Genomic DNA, 17,501 nt, shown 5'->3' on the forward strand with positions numbered 1-17,501 from the left:
ATATATATATATATATATATACATATATATATATATATATATATATATATATATATATATATATATATATATATATATATATATATATATATATATATATATATATATATATATATATATATATATATATATATATATATATATATATATATATATATATATATATATATATATATATATATATATATATATATATATATATATATATATATATATATATATATATATATATATATATATATATATATATATATATATATATATACATATATATATATACATATATATATATATATATATATATATATACATACATATATATACATACATATACATATATATACATACATATACATATATATATATATATATATATATATATATATATATATATATACATACATATATATATATACATATATATATATATATATATATATATATATATATATATAGATATAATCACTCTTGAGTGTGTGATTAAAATTTTTTGATTGATTTCTTCAAAATGCCAACAGGATTAGAACAGCACCCGGTAATGTCGGGTACCCCTGCTCGTTTTCCATGTATAAAAGTGTGAACAGAATGAGACAAAAATGACAATGTGGAGATGTTGACGAACATGGCAGTGAGATTTCCATGAGTATGAAAATGAAGAAATCTGAATGAACATGGTGATGAGATGTCCATGAATGTGGAATTGAGGAATAGTCTCTCCACATCGCTATGAGGAGGTGCCTATTAACATAGCAATGAGGGAATGTTAAATAGTGCAGTAATTAGGCGATGTATATTAATGCACCAATAAGTGAGATGCCTTTGTAAGCCAAATTCTACCTTGAGTGTTGATGTTGAGGGACAAGCAGTCCGGGCTGGTTCAGCTCACATGACTCTGGGTAAGCAGACAGCATGTTTCGTCTGTTGCTCCCTCCTCCTACTGACACAAAGATGTTTGTAAAGCACATTGGTTGTTACTTTATGGCCCCCTACATTTGGTAAGAAGGGAGGGTAAAATGGTATACACAGCATGTATCAATGATTCCACAGATGGGAAGTTTCACTCTATCATTGCAAGGTGGTGTAATTGGTTAAAGCGTCTTCTCTGAGTCTGAGAAGTTGGCGGTTCAAACCAGGGCTAAGCCATACCGGTCAAACACTTAAAAAAAAAATGGCTTTTACTGCTTCCTTGCTTGATGCTCAGTATTAAAAAAAGGATAGACCATGGACAAACAACCAGAGTTTGACAACTCTTGCACAGGTTTGATGGGTCTTCACTGATCTGGAAACTCATACCTTCACTTATTTTGCACCTTTTCTCTTATCTGTGGAATAATCTCCCTCCAAATCATGGGGGGAGAAGGAGGGGGGGTGATCCAGCAGCATCATCAAGTTGTTTTCCACACTTAACTATGATTGTTTCCATTCTCGCTGACATTCCCCATTTGTGCATTTACTACTTCATCTATCTACAACAATCAGGGTCAGGTATGGGAGCATGTGCCAGAACAGCGCGTCGCTGCGTCCACTTTCCGCCGGTACTCCAGGGGCCTCCGTCTGGCCATCCCCCAGGCAGATGCCAGGCCCATCCCCATCTCCTTGAGATGATGGTCAACCTGCTGCAACCATGAGGCACGTGGTCGGCCCACTGGCCTCCTCCACTCATGAGACTCCCTCGCTGAGAGAATCTGGTGAGCAGGATCAGCGTCAGGAAAACGAGCCACATGTCCATACAGCCGCAGCTGACGCTCACGGACTATGCAGGTAACAAATCTCATCCGAGTCTCTCTCAGCAACCGCTCGTTGGACACAAAATCCGACCAGCGATAGCCAAGGATTCTCCGAAGAGACCTGGTACCAAAGGAATTAAGTCTCCGTCTCAGATCCTTGGTCAAAGTCCAAGTCTCGCACCCATAGAGCAAGACTGGAAGTACCAAGGACCTGAAGACTCGGACTTTCGTCCTCCCGCACAGGTACCGGCAGCGCCACACCCCATGATCCAGTGAATCCATGACTCCCCAGGCCCGACCCAGACGTCTATTGACCTCCGGCTCACAACCTGCGGAGACATGAATATCACTGCCAAGGTAAGTGAATCTATCCACGACCTCAACATCCTCACCACAAACAGACACAGACAGGACAGCAGCATCCAAGATGTCACCGAAAGCCTGGATCTTTGTTTTGACCCAAGAAATCCGTAATCCCAACGGCTCCGACTCCTCATTCAGCACCTCGAGGGCCCCCAAGAGGATGTCTAAAGTCTCCGCAAAGATGACTGCATCATCTGCAAAATCAAGGTCCGAGATCTTGACATTGCCAAACGATGCACCGCAACTTGATCTCTCCGACATCCTCCCAAAAATCCAGTCCATACAAGTGCTGAAAAGTGTGGGGGCAAGTACACATCCCTGACGAACTCCAGTAACAACTGGAAATAAGTCAGAGGCGGTACCACCACACTTCACAGCACTCTCAGTACCAGATTAAAGTTCAGACATCAGATCGATCAGTTTCGGTGGCACCCCACGAAGACCAAGAATCCTCCAGAGGACATCCCGATTCACTGAATCGAACGCTTTTCAGAGATCAACATAGGCTGCAAGCAGCCCCTGCCGAAACTCTCGTCTGCGTTCAGTGAGGACACGAAGAGCAAGGATACGGTCAATCGTTGACCTCTTTGGTGTAAAGCCTGACTGCTCTGGACGCTGGTGCTCAAGCAGATGGTGGCGAACCCTATCAAGAATTATCCGAGCAAAGACCTTGCCCGGCACTGAGAGCAGCATCACCCTTCGGTAGTTGTTGCAGTCTTGGCGATCACCCTTCCCTTTCCAGAGAGGGACAACAAGGCCCCTCTTCCAGTCAGTTGGGATGATGCCTGTGTTCCAGGCAGAGCACAAAACTGCATGCAACGACGCGAGTGCAGCATTTCCACCAGCCTTGAGAAGTTCGGCATGGATGCCACAGATCCCTGGAGCTTTGCCCCGTTTCAACTGGTTCACCGCAGCCCGTGTTTCCACAAGCGATGGTGGACCACAGTTGATTCGAGGGTCAGCAACAGGGATTGTAACACCCTTGACGTCCAACTCGACAGCTGGGGGATCAGCCTGGTACAACCGCTCAAAGTAACCGGCCCAGCGGGCCTTCACTTCAGACTCCTCTGTCAAGAGCCTACCACTCTCTGCTCGAACTGCAGTGCTCCGAGGGATGGGCTTGGATGAACGTAATGTGCGAATTCCCCTGTAAGCGGGACGAGAATCACCTGTCCACAGGTGATGCTCTACCCGCTCACAGATTCCTCGCACATAGGCCTCCTTGTCCACCCTCAGTGCACGTACAGTTTTACGCCTCAGCTCCCTGAACAGCTCAGCTCTGCCATTCAGCCTGGCCCTGCGACTCTGGTCAATGGTATCCAGTGTCCCTTGAGAGACAAAATTCTTCTTTGCCCTGCGGTGAACTCCAAGGCATCCACCGGCAACATCAAGGACGGTGGTCTTGAAGGTGCTCCACAACTCTTCAGGACCCCCAAAGCACCCAGACCCCCAAGTGTCCACTCAGCCTGTTCGCAAACTCCTCAGCTACTCTCTCATCCCTGAGCTTGGCAACATCCAGCCTAGGCTGGGATGGTACCATTCTCCAGGATTTAAGGTGCAGCTTTAGAGTTGCTACAACAAGCCTGTGGTCAGTATTGAGGAACTGAGCACTCCGGTAGACCCTGCAGTTCTGGATCATCCTCCAACGACCGTCAATGAGGACATGGTCAATCTCCTTTGCCACACCGCCAGCGTTGGAATACCAAGTCCAGCGATGAGCTTGCGGGCGCTGAAACCATGAACCAGCCACCCTAAGTCCATGACTTCTTGCAAAGTCAAGGAACTTAATGCTATTCTGGTTCATAGTTCCTGACCCATGGGGACCAACACACACCTCATAACCATCCCTATCAGTTCCAGTCGATGCATTGAAATCCCCCAAGACTAGAAGTGTATCTCGTCTGGGGCACTGATCAACCACAGGTCAAGGGCACTGATCAACAACTACAACAATGGTTGCAGTTTATCAATGGTTGTTTGTTGACATAACAATCATCCACCTGTATTATTCTGCCCAATTGTGCTCCCTGCCTCTCAGTGTTCCTATTGATCCCCCTGTCAATCTATCTGTTTGTACTCTGCCTGATTGTCTGCATCTCTCTTTACCTATTCGGGTTCCTTCTGATGACTCCAACGCAGTATTTGGTCTTCCGTTTGATATTGTCTACCTCTGCTCTCACCCTATTCCATCAGCACTTATCTTACATATTGTGTAGTTTCCTTTCTTCGTTAGGTAGAGTTGTGTTAGATCAGGGATTCCCAACCTTTTTTTTTTTACTGGGGTACCATTTCACATGTTCCTGGTCCCCCTGAGTACCACTTTACCAAAATTCACCTAAAATAGTGTTTATTTGCAATACAGATACGACAATGGGGAGTTAAACAATACTAACAATTCACACAACTATGACATTGAGCAATCTGATCTGAACAAAAGAATGATACAGTAAGTACCTATTTGATTGTGTAAAATGTCCAGTTAATGGGATGGTTGAACCTGCTTCTTGCTCACAAGCAGGTAGATGTCAGGCTTTGTTATGGATAAAGCGCACCGAACATCTTGTTCAACATCCAGTAGGGATCTTTGTTTTGTTTTTAGAATAATGACTGACGAGAACCCAGCTTCACACAGCCATGTACATGGGAATACTATGAGCGAATGAACAGCCAGGGCAGCTCGCTTAAGGTGAGACCCCAACATTCCACACCAGAAGTCCACAAGATTCATCTCGTCAAACTGATCTCGGGCTGTGGAGTCGTTCTGGAGATCAATCAAGATTTCCTGCAGTCCTGTTCCAGGTGGCAAATCCAATGCATTCATGCGAAATGGGTTGCGAATCATTTTCAGATCCAGTTCCTTGAGATCTGGAAAATAGGAATTTAATTCCTCATCCAAAGAAGCGAGGTGATCTTTTACCAGTTGTATGAACTCCCTTGGGGGATTCTTTTCACGCTTCTGAAAAATATCGGCCGTGCAAGAAAACATGACCACCACTCCTGCTTTAACATTCGTCTTCCACAGACGGAGTTTTTCCTGAAATCCCTTGACCTTGTCTATGAAGTCAATGATAGTCGCGCCAGTCCCCTGAAGAGACTTGTTCAGGGCGTTTAACTGAGAGAAGATGTCGACCAAATAAGCCAGGTGCAATGCCCAGTCGGGGTCGTTCAAAGCAGCGACGAAATCGACAGTCTTTGGTTTTCCATCGTTTTTGAAGAATTCGCGAAGCGAAGCTCACAGTCCAAACACGCGCTCCACCATATTTCCACGGGATAACCATCTCACCTCAGTGTGGAATAAGAGAACTTTATGGTCGGAGTCGAAATCCTCACAAAGTTTCTTGAAAAGTCGCGAATTGAGAGCCTGGGATTTCACATGGTTCACAATTTTGATCATGGTTGAGAGAACGTCAGTCAATGGCTTGGGGAGTGCCTTGGCTGCGAGTGCGTGGCGGTGGATCGTACTGTGTAGGCCGCGCACTTCAGGAGCAACTGCCTTCACAAGCGTTTGGAAACCTGATCTGCACCCAAACATAGGTGGAGCACCATCTGTAGTACAGCCTTTCAGATTAACCCATGACAGCCCAACTTGATCAAAGACGGAAGACACCTCTTTGAAAATGTCCTTTGCTTTCATTGTGGTTTTAAGCGGCGGAAAAATAGTATTTCATCCTTGAACTTGGCTTTATGCACGTACCGAACGAACGCGAACAGTTGGACACAATTTGCCACGTCAGTTGACTCATCCAATTGCATAGAAAATCCGCATGGAGATGCCTTGATTTCTGGCACCACCTGGTCACGAATATTGGTTGACATTTCTTCAATGCGCCTCTGAACTGTGTTGGTTGACAACGAAAGAGAATTGAGCTTCTTGGTGCTTTGTTCTCCCAGCATGAGACGTACGATATCCTTTGTGGCGGGAAGGATGAGGCTTTCACCGACGGTGTGAGGTTTTTTTCTGTTCTGCAATTCGCAGTGCACCTAAGTAGGATGCCTTTACGGCTGCCGTGGACTGCTGTTGAAAACTGCCGCTGCTGTCGAAGCGTGCTCTTTTCATGGCATTTTCCTTTCGACGAAAAAAATCATGATCCTTGTCGCTGTGTTCAGGATGAACAGAATCAAAATGGCGCTTCAATAGACTTGGCTTCATAAATTGATTGCCGAGAACTTTTCCACAAATCACACACTGTGGAGCTTCTAATTCACCTTTTTGGATGGAAGTGAAGCCTAACTTGAGATAACTCTCTGAATATTTTCGCATTCACATGATGCTGGTGAACGATAACGGTAACAATAAGCCGGGCAAGAAGCAATGATGACAGTGTGCAGTGTAGAGACAAAACGAGTAATAAGACTTGTGCACAATGGCCGATAACAAACAGCTTTCAATGTACAGCCGCTTTCAATATAAATTTAATCATTGTGCACAAGCTGCATGAGAGAGAAGTAAAATAAAAATTGCGTTAAAAAAACCACGCTACCGCGTACCTCCGAGAAAGTCCAGATATACCACCTGTGGTACGTGTACCACAGGTTGGGAATCCCTGTGTTAGATTATTAAAATCTTGTTGATGAGCATTCAAAAGTTACCTGATAAAGAGCCAATAACTTTACCAGACATTAATTTAATTAAGAACTTTGGTGAAAAAGCTATGTGAAAGCATTGGGCCCCTACCAACGTGAGCCACTGCGACCCAGTCAGAAGCCGGTGACTGCTGAGGACTGCTACCTCCTTGCCACTCCGTCTCAGTCCAGCCATGGGAGAGGCGCCGATGGGAATTTCGCTCGTACCATGATCGCAGGTGGTCAATGGTTGAAGGTGGTGTGTGTACTAAGTCTTGACAGCAACCACGTACAACCTGTACCCAATGTAGCAAGGCACACTACACTGAGCAACAATGATCAGTTGATCACTTAAAAAAAAAAAATGGAAATAAATATTTTATCACAGACATGATATTAGCATTCCAATGTCAGTATCCTAACAACAATAATACCTATTATCAAGTCAAGTATTTGGTGTGAGATTGCACTTTTTCTCCTGGATGTCACACCAAGAGTGAGACATCAATGGTGAGAAATTCTGTAAACAGCAACAAATGTCACGTTGCTTTCATGAGTTACATCAGTTGTTGTTGAAACTTGAAAAAATGACCACGAAGGTTGCAAATTGAAAAACAAAGCGTGATTTGTGGATTGTCTTTATGCTTGGGTTTGCTTGTTGTGTGGGCTGTGCAATGAAGTGTTGAGGATGGGAGTGCTCCATTTTAATACAGGAATCAATGCATGGGGAAAAGTGGAACTGAGGGCAAAAAAGGTGAACAGACATAATGTGGGCCAAAACAGAAACAAGACAAGAATGTGTGGATGCACCAAAGCATCAGAAGAGGTGTTGCAGGTAAAAGGGGGACAGGGTATCAGTGGCTAAAATAAAAGTTAGATGTAGAAACAGGAGCAACCATGTGGTGGTTGTGGGTGGTAAACTTGGTTCTGGAGGGAGCTTGAGACAAAGACAGCTTATAGTAAGATCAAAATAGAGCTAGTAAAAGTCTGCAAGGCCACCAAGTTGTCTGAGGTGAGGAAGAAGCAAACCTGAAACACCCCCCCTGTCGTGAAATGCCAGGGACATGGAGGACCTTAAACTCTCTGGTCTCCAAGCATGCAAGATGGCAAAAACAGCAGCACAAGTTCACGTGGGTATCCATATGCCATGACGCTTTGAATGAATGCCAATGTACACCTTTCGAAGCTGAGGATAGTAGAGTAAGTACTTGGTCATGCAAAGAATTATGAGACTGTCCAGTTTTGGAGATGGACTTGGAGAGAACTACCAAAAAAGGTTGGAGCTTTTGGCCTGGTTCAGGAGCTCCAGAGACTGTACCTTCTCCCAGAGAATGTGGGCAATAAATTGGAAAATTTCTAGGCGGTTCTTATATTGGGATGAAGCTCGATTCAGGGTATTTCCTGCATTAAAGGACATGTTCCATGATATAATGCTTTGCTTGTTCTCTCAAGGTCAGCAGAGAGGGATGCTGCTGCATCGTGCCTGGCACACAGGTGATGAGGTACGATCTTGCACACAATGGACTCTTCTGCAAAGTGATACGTTAATTTTCCAGCGATGGAGAGAGGTCATTGATGTGCAATAAACAGGGCAGATTTGACCCAGAATGCTACCTTAAGAGATGCTGACCGATAGAGGCAATTTTTTTGGAGAGAATGCCATTTAAAGCAACCGCACTGCTTTCAAATCCTTAATAAATTTATATTTGTTAGCTTTTCCAGTGTGATCACAATTCCTTTGATTCCTTGTCCTCTCAATCTGTCTGTACTAATTATGCTGCCTGTTTTTGCTCCTTGCCAAATCCACACTCATTGTTTGCTTTTTCCCTCTGCTCCATTGTTGAGGTGTTAGCCTCTTACCTCTGTCATTCATCTACTCAACAAGCCTCAATCTCTCAATAAAATAATTAAAAAAATTTGATAGCGAGTCAAGAAGGGGACCATAGATACCATCCAATGGTTTGGAAAGTAGGGCAGAGTGCCAGATATAATCAAATGTATCATGAAATATCCAGTTTGATATCCATGACCTCTTGTTTGAGATTTGTGGTAAACTGTAAATCCATTGTTCACATGGAAGAAGCAGCATGTCCAGAGTGAAAGCTAAAACTCAGAAACTTGGATGCAAGATGAGTGTTGTGGTCCACTAAAATGACCAATGCCATTTTCGCTTACAAATGGGATAAGGCTGACTGGTTTAGAGAATGGAAAATTAGTTGCAATTGTGGAGGTGTGTCAATCTGCATTGGCGGACAGGCAGAACAATTGATTAAGTCAACAGAACGTTGATTAAGGTATGCTAACTGCCGTGGGAAGCATGGAGAAGGTGATGTTTCAGTCGTTAACCCTTCATTGGAGCAAAAGACCTCAGCTTCTGCCTGCTTCCACGGTGGTTAGAAAACTTTGATCAATGTTAATACATCAGAGAACTAGAACGGGCACTCATAGAGCGCATACCTTTGCCGCCACTACTTTTTTTGTTCTTGGTATGAGTGTGGGGAACTGGTTTCATATGAATGGTCTTATGACACAAACCACATATCTATAATGTCATGACCCCCCCGACTTTCGGGGGCTATGGACTAAACAACAATCAACTCACGTCGTTTTGGCGAGTCTTCACTCGCAAGCTCGGTGAATACAACGTTTCAACAAGAGAAGGTAATCTCGTTTGATGCTGGTTTCATGCAAATCGAATAAGATTTGACTGAGTTATGCCGAAAACCGCATATTTTTCAAGGGCGTGACCCCCCCCCGACATTTTACCCCAACCGGTGACATGTGTTATGACGTCATTGTGTCAAACGATTGGGCATTAAATTCTGAACATTTTGGTGCTGGGTTCATGTAAAGCGGAGAAGAATTGACCGCGTTATGACAAAAACCGCATATTTTTCAAGGTCGTGACCCCCCTGACCTTTGACCCTGAACCGGTAACAAGAGTATGGGCGTCATTGTGTCATATTGCATATCACAAGATGAGGCGTTGAATTCTGAACATTTTGGCATTAGTTGCATGCAAATTGAATAAAAATTGACCGTGTTATCGTAAAAAGATGATTTTGACCTTTTCGTGACCTTGACCTTGACCTTTGACCCGAACGATCCCAAAATCTAATCGAATGCTTCCTGGCTAATAACCAATCATCCCACCAAATTTCATGCAATTCGGTTTAATACTTTTTGAGTTATACGAATCACAAGATTACAAACAAATAAATAAATAAATAAATAAATAAATAAATAAATAAATAAATAAATACACGCCGACCAAAACATAACCTTTCGCAGAATGCGAAGGTAATTATTCAGTTTCAGTTTAATTTATTTCATGCTTCAAGTTATCATACAAATAAAATTGAAATATAACAAAATGGTATATTACACAAAACTTCATAATAACGGTTCATTTTGTGAATTACAATAGTTATAAGACTAATATTTAAGTTATCGATATGAAACATGGAGGAACCCAATAAAAAGCAATGCTTGGCGACAATATGCTACTCAGGAATTGGAATTGGAATATCGTCTTATGATTATACATTTTAATAGATGAATGAGAAATCACAATCATAAAATAACAAAGAGAGAGAGAGAGAGAAAAAAAAAAGAGAAGAAGAAAAGAAAAAACACAAGTTGAGGCACATTCAAAGTGCACTGCCCCCATGCCAAATAAATAAATAACATATCCTCCAGCATGCGACATTACCGGGGTGCTTTTGGCATCTGGTAATGCCACCACGCAGCACATGGAAACGGAATTGCGAGGGAGCGGTGTACAATAATTGATTAATTGCTTATTATGAATTGATTAATTAATAAATAATAATGGTAAAATAATTCATTTTTTAATCATTTGGTGAATAGCGTACCTAAATCGCCACCGTTTCATCCAAATCTGTAACTTTTTGGAAATTAATTAATAGATGAAAAAAAATTCATCGATTAATTGATTAATCAAAAAAATCAAAAATACCCTTTGTAGCAAAATCACTTGTCACTGTCATACCCAAATATCAGCTTCCAAGCTCAAAAGGTGCCTGAGATATTGCCCAGATGAGAAAGAAAATAAATAAGTTGTAATTAATAAATCGATAATCATTAACTAGTTCATAAATTAATTGATTAATCAAAAAAATAAAAATACCGTTTTTGCCAAAGCACTTGTTCACTATTGTGTCCAAATGTCAGCTTCCTTGCTCAAAGTCTGATGTCTGAGACAAACAAACAAAGAAGAAATGAAGAAAACAAATGGAGTGGAAATTGAGTACGCCCTTTTGGCATGGGTCATCGCCGAGCGCCAAAAGAAAGAAAGCTTTCGGCACCCGGTGATCATGCAGGGCCTGGCGATGGAATAGGGAGGGGCGGTGTACAAGAAGGCGACATATCGAGCCGAAGTAAGAGTAAAAGAGCCAACAGTATGACATCTCAATGAACGTAAAGAAATGCATATTCAAATAGCATAATCAAATGTATTCACTGGAACATTTAAATCTTAATGCTACAGCATACAATAACATTCTAGAAGATTCTGTGCTTCCCACTTTGTGGCAACCGTTTGGGGAAGGCCCTTTCCAGTTTCAGCATGGCAATGTCCCCATTCACAAAGTGAGGTCCATTCAGAAATGGTTTGTCGAGATTGGTGTGGAAGAACTTGACTGCGCTGCACAGGGTCCTGACCTCAACCCCATCAAACACTTTTGGGTAGAATTGGAACGCTGACTGCAAGCCAGACCTAATCGCCCAACATCACTGCCCGAGCTCACCAATGCTCTTGTGGCTACATAGAAGCAAATCCCTGCAGCAATGTTCCAACATCTAGTGGAAGCCTTCCCAGAAAAGTGGAGGCTGTTTTGCAGCAAAGGGGGCACCAACTCCATATTAATGCTCGTGACTTTGGAATGAGATGTTGGACGAGTAGGTGTCCACATACTTTTGGCCATGTGGTATATATATATGTGCATATAGATGTGGCGTAGAGCTGGTGTTGGCATAGTAGTTAGGGTAGTGGCTTGGGATCCAAAAGGTCCTGAGTTCAAGCCCCGTTGGCCGCTTGAATTAACACACACCAGGAGGTTGACTCAGCCTGTCATCCTTCCGAGGTCGGTGAAGTGAGTACCAGTGTACTGGGCCTGGTGTATGTCCCGGTTAGAATAGGTGAACCATATCCCTGTGTCGTAAGAGGCGACCAGGGTTACGTCAGGAAGGGCATCCAGCGTAAAACCTGTGCCAAATCATTATGCGGATCATAACGGATGATCCGCTGTGGCAACCCCTTACGGGAGCAGCCAAAAGAAGAAGAAGAAGAAGAAGAAGAAGAAGAAGAAGAAGAAGAAGAAGAAGACGAAGAAGAGGTATGTGTGTATGTATATATATATATATATATATATATATATATATATATATATATATATATATATATATATATATACATATGTGTGTGTACAGGGGGCTGAAAGAGTAGGTATACAGTAAGGATTACGAGTGGAGTGTGTGAATGCCAGAGGCAAACAGTTTGAACATTTGAGGGATCAATATGTTTATTATTGATATGTTTATTATTGGTGTGTTATTCTTGATATGCTTGTATAATCAATAAAATACGTTTTGTGCGCACGCAACTACCAACACACTGGAAGTGGCTACAGAGCTTAATAGGACCCAGTGTGGCATGTCTGGTGGTGGGTTTGTGTTGGTTATATATTGTCTCATAGCATCGTATGTGGTATTCATGCGAAGTTAACAAAACACCAAGCATTGCCTATGCAAGCCACATCATCATTTCCTGCTGCAAGCTTTATAACATCACTACTCTGGTCGCTAAAAGGAAAAACAAGATGGGACATGAATCATACACCTCGTAACCACTTTTGGGGGATAAAAACCATACAGTTGTGATGGTAATTATAACGCATGGCTGTGGTTCTGCTTCCTCGGCTACTTTGATCGCCAAAAATATAGTCTTATAAATGTTGTGCTATTGATACTAAATCTTAAGTTCTCAAGTGAACTTATGGAAAGAGTTGGAATGGAAATGTCAGGATGGAAATATATTATTCCATTTAGAATGTAAAGAGAAAATGAGCTGATATTGAAACTATATAGATGACAATTTGAAGTTTTCTAACTGCAGATACATGATTATTCCTCGGGCGATGGAATCACCAGGAGATATTCTAACAGAAGAATTAAACTGCTATTTCTCATAGTAATAAGTCAACTTCCAATCAGAAAAAAACAAGAGTGTTATTGGGGAAGGAGATTTGGTCAGGAAGTACGCAAGGCAACTCCAACCAATAGATTAGTTGATTAAACAAAGGACTGATCTTTTGACCACAGAGTGGTCTTCAACTGGGACCAAGATATTCAAATTCAACAAAATGGTTGGATAAGCCTTGTTTGCCTTTCCAGCAGAGGGCGAGAGGGACTGGGAATGACTTGTAAGTTTAATTGCTGGGAAATCGCTGATGCGAAGTACCATCAAATTATATGACCCAACAATGTGCTACACAAAAAGTAATGAGACAGAGAAAGCAAATGTGTCTTCGATATTAATTGTACCAGCAACTCCATTATTATGCAATTTGCAAAACCGTTAGTCGAGCTACTGACTCGAGTTTTGATGAATTTCAAATCGAGGATTCGTTTCAATGTTGGCAGTGGGTATTCTACTTCGCCAGAACAATCTGGTCCTCAAGGAAAGTTACTTTGCAGATTAAGGAAGGTTTCATGCATTTCTGATTTTATATTTGTAGCAACAGGAAAAATATGGTTTCCATGATGATTTTATGCTTGGGAATAATTGCATATTATGTATTTGTAAATGCTGCAATTTGAATGTTAATATTTGCAGGTCTGAGCTTCCTCACCTCCCCCCCCCCACCCCTCCCCCCCACACACACACATCCCAAAGAGTTTTGCTATGTGGCAGGACATGTATAATTGTATGTGTATATATATATATATATGACTCCAGTTGTGTTTGGTAAAGTGAGCAATAATGTTCCGCATTGCAGAAGGCGTTTATCACTCCTGGTGCCATGCAGCTAGGGCTGCATGGGACGCGGTTCAGGTACGGTCACCACTTATGGTTTGGAGTCGCACATTAACTGATACATACAAGTCATGTTACCCCTTACAAGTATTGCATGCATGCTTATACAGTATGTGGGGAATAAATATGTACCGAATATATGTAGACACCTATAGTGGTATTTATTTAAATTTCCATAACATTTGCAAATACATAATGACATTTTAAGTGTCAAGAACGTTTGTGTGCACACCATCATTTTAAGAGCACAGTAAAATGCATCTCCACATCCTCTTTCATATTGAACATAACATTGTTTTGTTTTGGGAGATAGTTGAAAACACATTCCGTATATCCTGCTTTGTCGTATTGACAATTTGTTGTGTGATATACATACATAATAGATATATACAATGTACATACATCATACATTTTGGGGGTACTGTGACGATACAATATCTGTGCAGTCTGTCCTGTCTTGTCACTGAACTACTCCCTCAAACTTTTGTGAAATCATACCAAACTTTGGGCTGCACCTACCTCTCCCATGTGTATGTGCTCAAAGTATTAAAAAAAAAAATGGAAAATAATTATTTAATTTTTTTTTTAAAAAACAATTAAAAAAAAAAAATTAAATCTTCAATTTCAATTGCTTATAAAGATGTAATATCACGAATATTACAAATAAATTTGCAAAATAAAATTTTGAATTCTGCTTGGTGTCCATCATGCCAACACGGCAACTCACGTCCTTATCCTCAGTGAAGACAATCCTCAGTTGAAATTAGAAGGGCACTCGGGAGAGTGCTTACTTCCGTCACGTAATGTCTGATCCAGGAGAGCATATCGGGCCCAATACATATGTGAAATATCATGCCATATTGTATATCGTTTATGGCCCTTTCTCTCAATGGTGAAGAATCACTTTGAAAATTAAATAATTCTCGGATCTAGATCCGGATTTGGATTTCACCAAAGTCAAATCAATTTGTTGTGGTCACACACCCAACCTGTCCACCACATTTAATCCAAATCCGTCAACAACTTTTTGAGATATCATGCTTTATATTAGTTTAGCCCGATCTCTCAATGGTGAAGAATCACTTAAAGAGCAGGTTGTGGGTCACCAATCATGGTCTGAAAATTTATCAATATGATTATATGTGCATTAAATAGTTTGATGAAAACTATTGTGGTTGCCTAACTACTGGGAAAGTTAATGAAATTTAACTCCGAAGTTGTTATTTCTCAAGGCCGTTGAAAAAAACAGCCGTGTGTCCATATCTGGATGGTGACGTCACGTTCTCCAAAACAAAGCAGACGCTCACTCGCTCATTGAAGAAGTGTCCAGTTGAGCGGGCCGTTCTTTCGCTTTTTTGAGCTTGCAACTGTCTATACTATCCTTTTTAATTTTGAATTATTGTAGAACAAAGTTATTTGGATATTTGTACATCATGCCTCGTACGTGTGTCGTCATGTTTTGCGAAAATGGCTGGAAAACGTGGAATCGCTCCCACCGATTCCTGAAGGAATCAAACATTTGCCGGCAGTGGTTAAGATTTGTACAAACAAAACGGGTGAATTTTCCCCCAAAGCAAACGGGTAAAGAGGACCCTTTGGATCAACTTGTCATTTGTGGTGACCATTTCACAAACGAGGATTGCGAAGGCAACGCAATGAGTGAGCTCGGTTTCAAAACAACTGCTCAAGTGAGACTGAAGCGTGACGCTGTGCCCACCATTCAGCCTTCTCCTCCTGGCTGGCTCATTCAGCTGGCTCCTGCTTCATCTTCTCACCCTGTGTCACCTCTCAAGCAAGGAAACTCTCCTCAGCATACTGACAAGGTTGCTGGGAAGAAGCAGCGACGAGCTGTGGATAAGCTCACATGAGCCAGTGTGAGTGCTGAAAAATGGACAGTCTTGAAAGTTGTGGTTTGTTCTAACTGTTCACTTTCGCTGGGGTCAAGCTCAGCTGTCAGAAAGACTTCAACACCAAGGCTACGGTGGATAATATATTTGGGTCCATTATTGATTCATTCTATTTCTGACTCTTGAGTGACTATTCTGACAAGAGTGACTCTTGAGTCTACTTCTTCTAGTGAGAGGGTTGGTGGTGGTCGTATGGCAGCTTAGCTGCCAGGGTAGCTATCATTTCTTGAAGCGCGACTGTCTCGCTGATGCAGTGCCCCTCTACCAGTACACACACTGGAACTGGTACTCATTTCGCCGACCTCGGAAGGATGACAGGCTGAGTCAACCCCCTGGTGTATTAATTCAGCGGCCGACAGCGCTTGAACTCAGGACCCTAGGATCCCAAGCCGCCACCCTAACCACTGAGCCAACACCAGGCTACTAGAGGGTTAAAAAAAATTATTATATCAAGTGACAGACGAATCAAACTTTACATTATTTTATGCATCGAACAAGAAAATGAAAATCTACAAGCCAATCTGTCTGGTGGAGTCTGTCAGTGTGAACTGCCAGGCAGTCAGTCCTGCCACTTGTACACGAAATAGGCCGTTTTCTGGCACTTGCAAGTGGCTCAAATTTATATGGCTCAGGGCTAGAAACTCCATAGTATAAATTCCCATCATCCTCCGACTTGTCCTCGGCAATATCGGAATGAAAACACTCAATTTCATCACCGCTGGAATCACTCTCTGATTCGCATCTCGCCATTGTGCACACGCTGTTTCCGAATGTTCACGAAGTTTTCGGAGAACGTGACGTCATGGCATCTTCGGTAACTTCCGGTCTGTTTTTCGATCACTGACAAAAGTTTTGACTTAAAAGTTAATTTTATCAGATTTTGAGTTTCAAATGTAAGAAAATAAATACCCAACGATTATTAATGTGCTTACAACCTTCGGATCACGCGAAGTCATCAGCGACCCAAAACCTGCTCTGTAAAAAATTATCGTAGTCGGACCCGGATCCAGATATTCACCAAAATCTAATCAGTTCGTCCATGTCACACACCCAACCTTCCCACAAAATTTCATCTGGAACCATCTGCAATGCAATGCAAGAGGAGGGGAGGCAGCGTGAGGGGAGGCAGCGTGAGGGGAGGGGGAGAAGGAAACATGAGTGGAGGGTGAGGAAATGCAAGAGGAGGGGGAAGCAACATGAGGGGAGGGGGAGGCAGTGTGAGGGAGGGGGAAGGAGGAAACATGAGTGGAGGGTGAGGAAATGCAAGAGGAGGGGGAGGCAACATGAGGGGAGGGGGAGGCAGCGTGAGAGTTGGGGAAGGAGGAAACATGAGTGGAGGGTGAGGAAATGCAAGAGGAGGGGGAGGAAACATGAGGGGAGGGGAGGCAGCGTGAGGGAGGGGAAGGAGGAAACATGAGTGGAGGGTGAGGAAATGCAAGAGGAGGGGGAGGCAACATGAGGGGAGGGGGAGGCAGCATGAGGGGTGGAATGAGGCAACATGAGGGGAGGGGAGGAAGCATGAGTGGTGGAATGAGGCAGAGTGAGGGAAGGGGAAAGAGGCAGCATGAGGGGAGGGAGGCAGAGTGAGGGGAGGGGAGGAAATGCAAGAGGAGGGGAAGGCAGCATGAGAAAAGAGGGAGGTAGCACGACGGGAGGGGAAGGCAGTGCAAGGGGAGGAAAAGGCAGCTTGAGGGGAGGGAAGGCAGTGCAAGGGGCGGAGAAGGTAGCATTAGGGAAAGGAAGGCAGTGGAAGGACAAGGGAAGGAACTGTACCAGAACATTACTGGGGTGATAAAATGTGCCCAAACAGAAACATTTTATTTTTGATCACCATGTTCTATGTAAAACTGGGCAGGAAATCTTTTCCTCCTTCAACATCTTCTC

General features: G+C 42.7%; 1 protein-coding gene across 7 annotated transcripts in view; it reads right to left on the reverse strand.

Moving 5' to 3' along the window:
* LOC147020373 (FERM domain-containing protein 4A-like) overlaps positions 1-17,501 on the reverse strand; it is a 327,216-nt gene that overhangs the window by 14,129 nt on the left and 295,586 nt on the right. For 5 of the 7 annotated variants that reach the window (XM_085895688.1, XM_085895687.1, XM_085895683.1 and 2 more), the window contains 2 exons: positions 6,766-6,949; positions 838-937 (listed from right to left, as the gene is read on the reverse strand). In XM_085895688.1, the coding sequence (XP_085751814.1) occupies positions 838-937; positions 6,766-6,949 (284 nt within the window). The remainder of the gene's footprint in view (positions 1-837; positions 938-6,765; positions 6,950-17,501) is intronic. The other 2 variants (XM_085895684.1, XM_085895686.1) reach the window with 1 other exon arrangement.

The sequence above is a fragment of the Eptatretus burgeri genome, chromosome 9, assembly GCF_056783735.1.
Source record: "Eptatretus burgeri isolate ZD-2024b chromosome 9, Ebu_testis_v1, whole genome shotgun sequence".
NCBI classification, from domain to species: domain Eukaryota; kingdom Metazoa; phylum Chordata; class Myxini; order Myxiniformes; family Myxinidae; genus Eptatretus; species Eptatretus burgeri.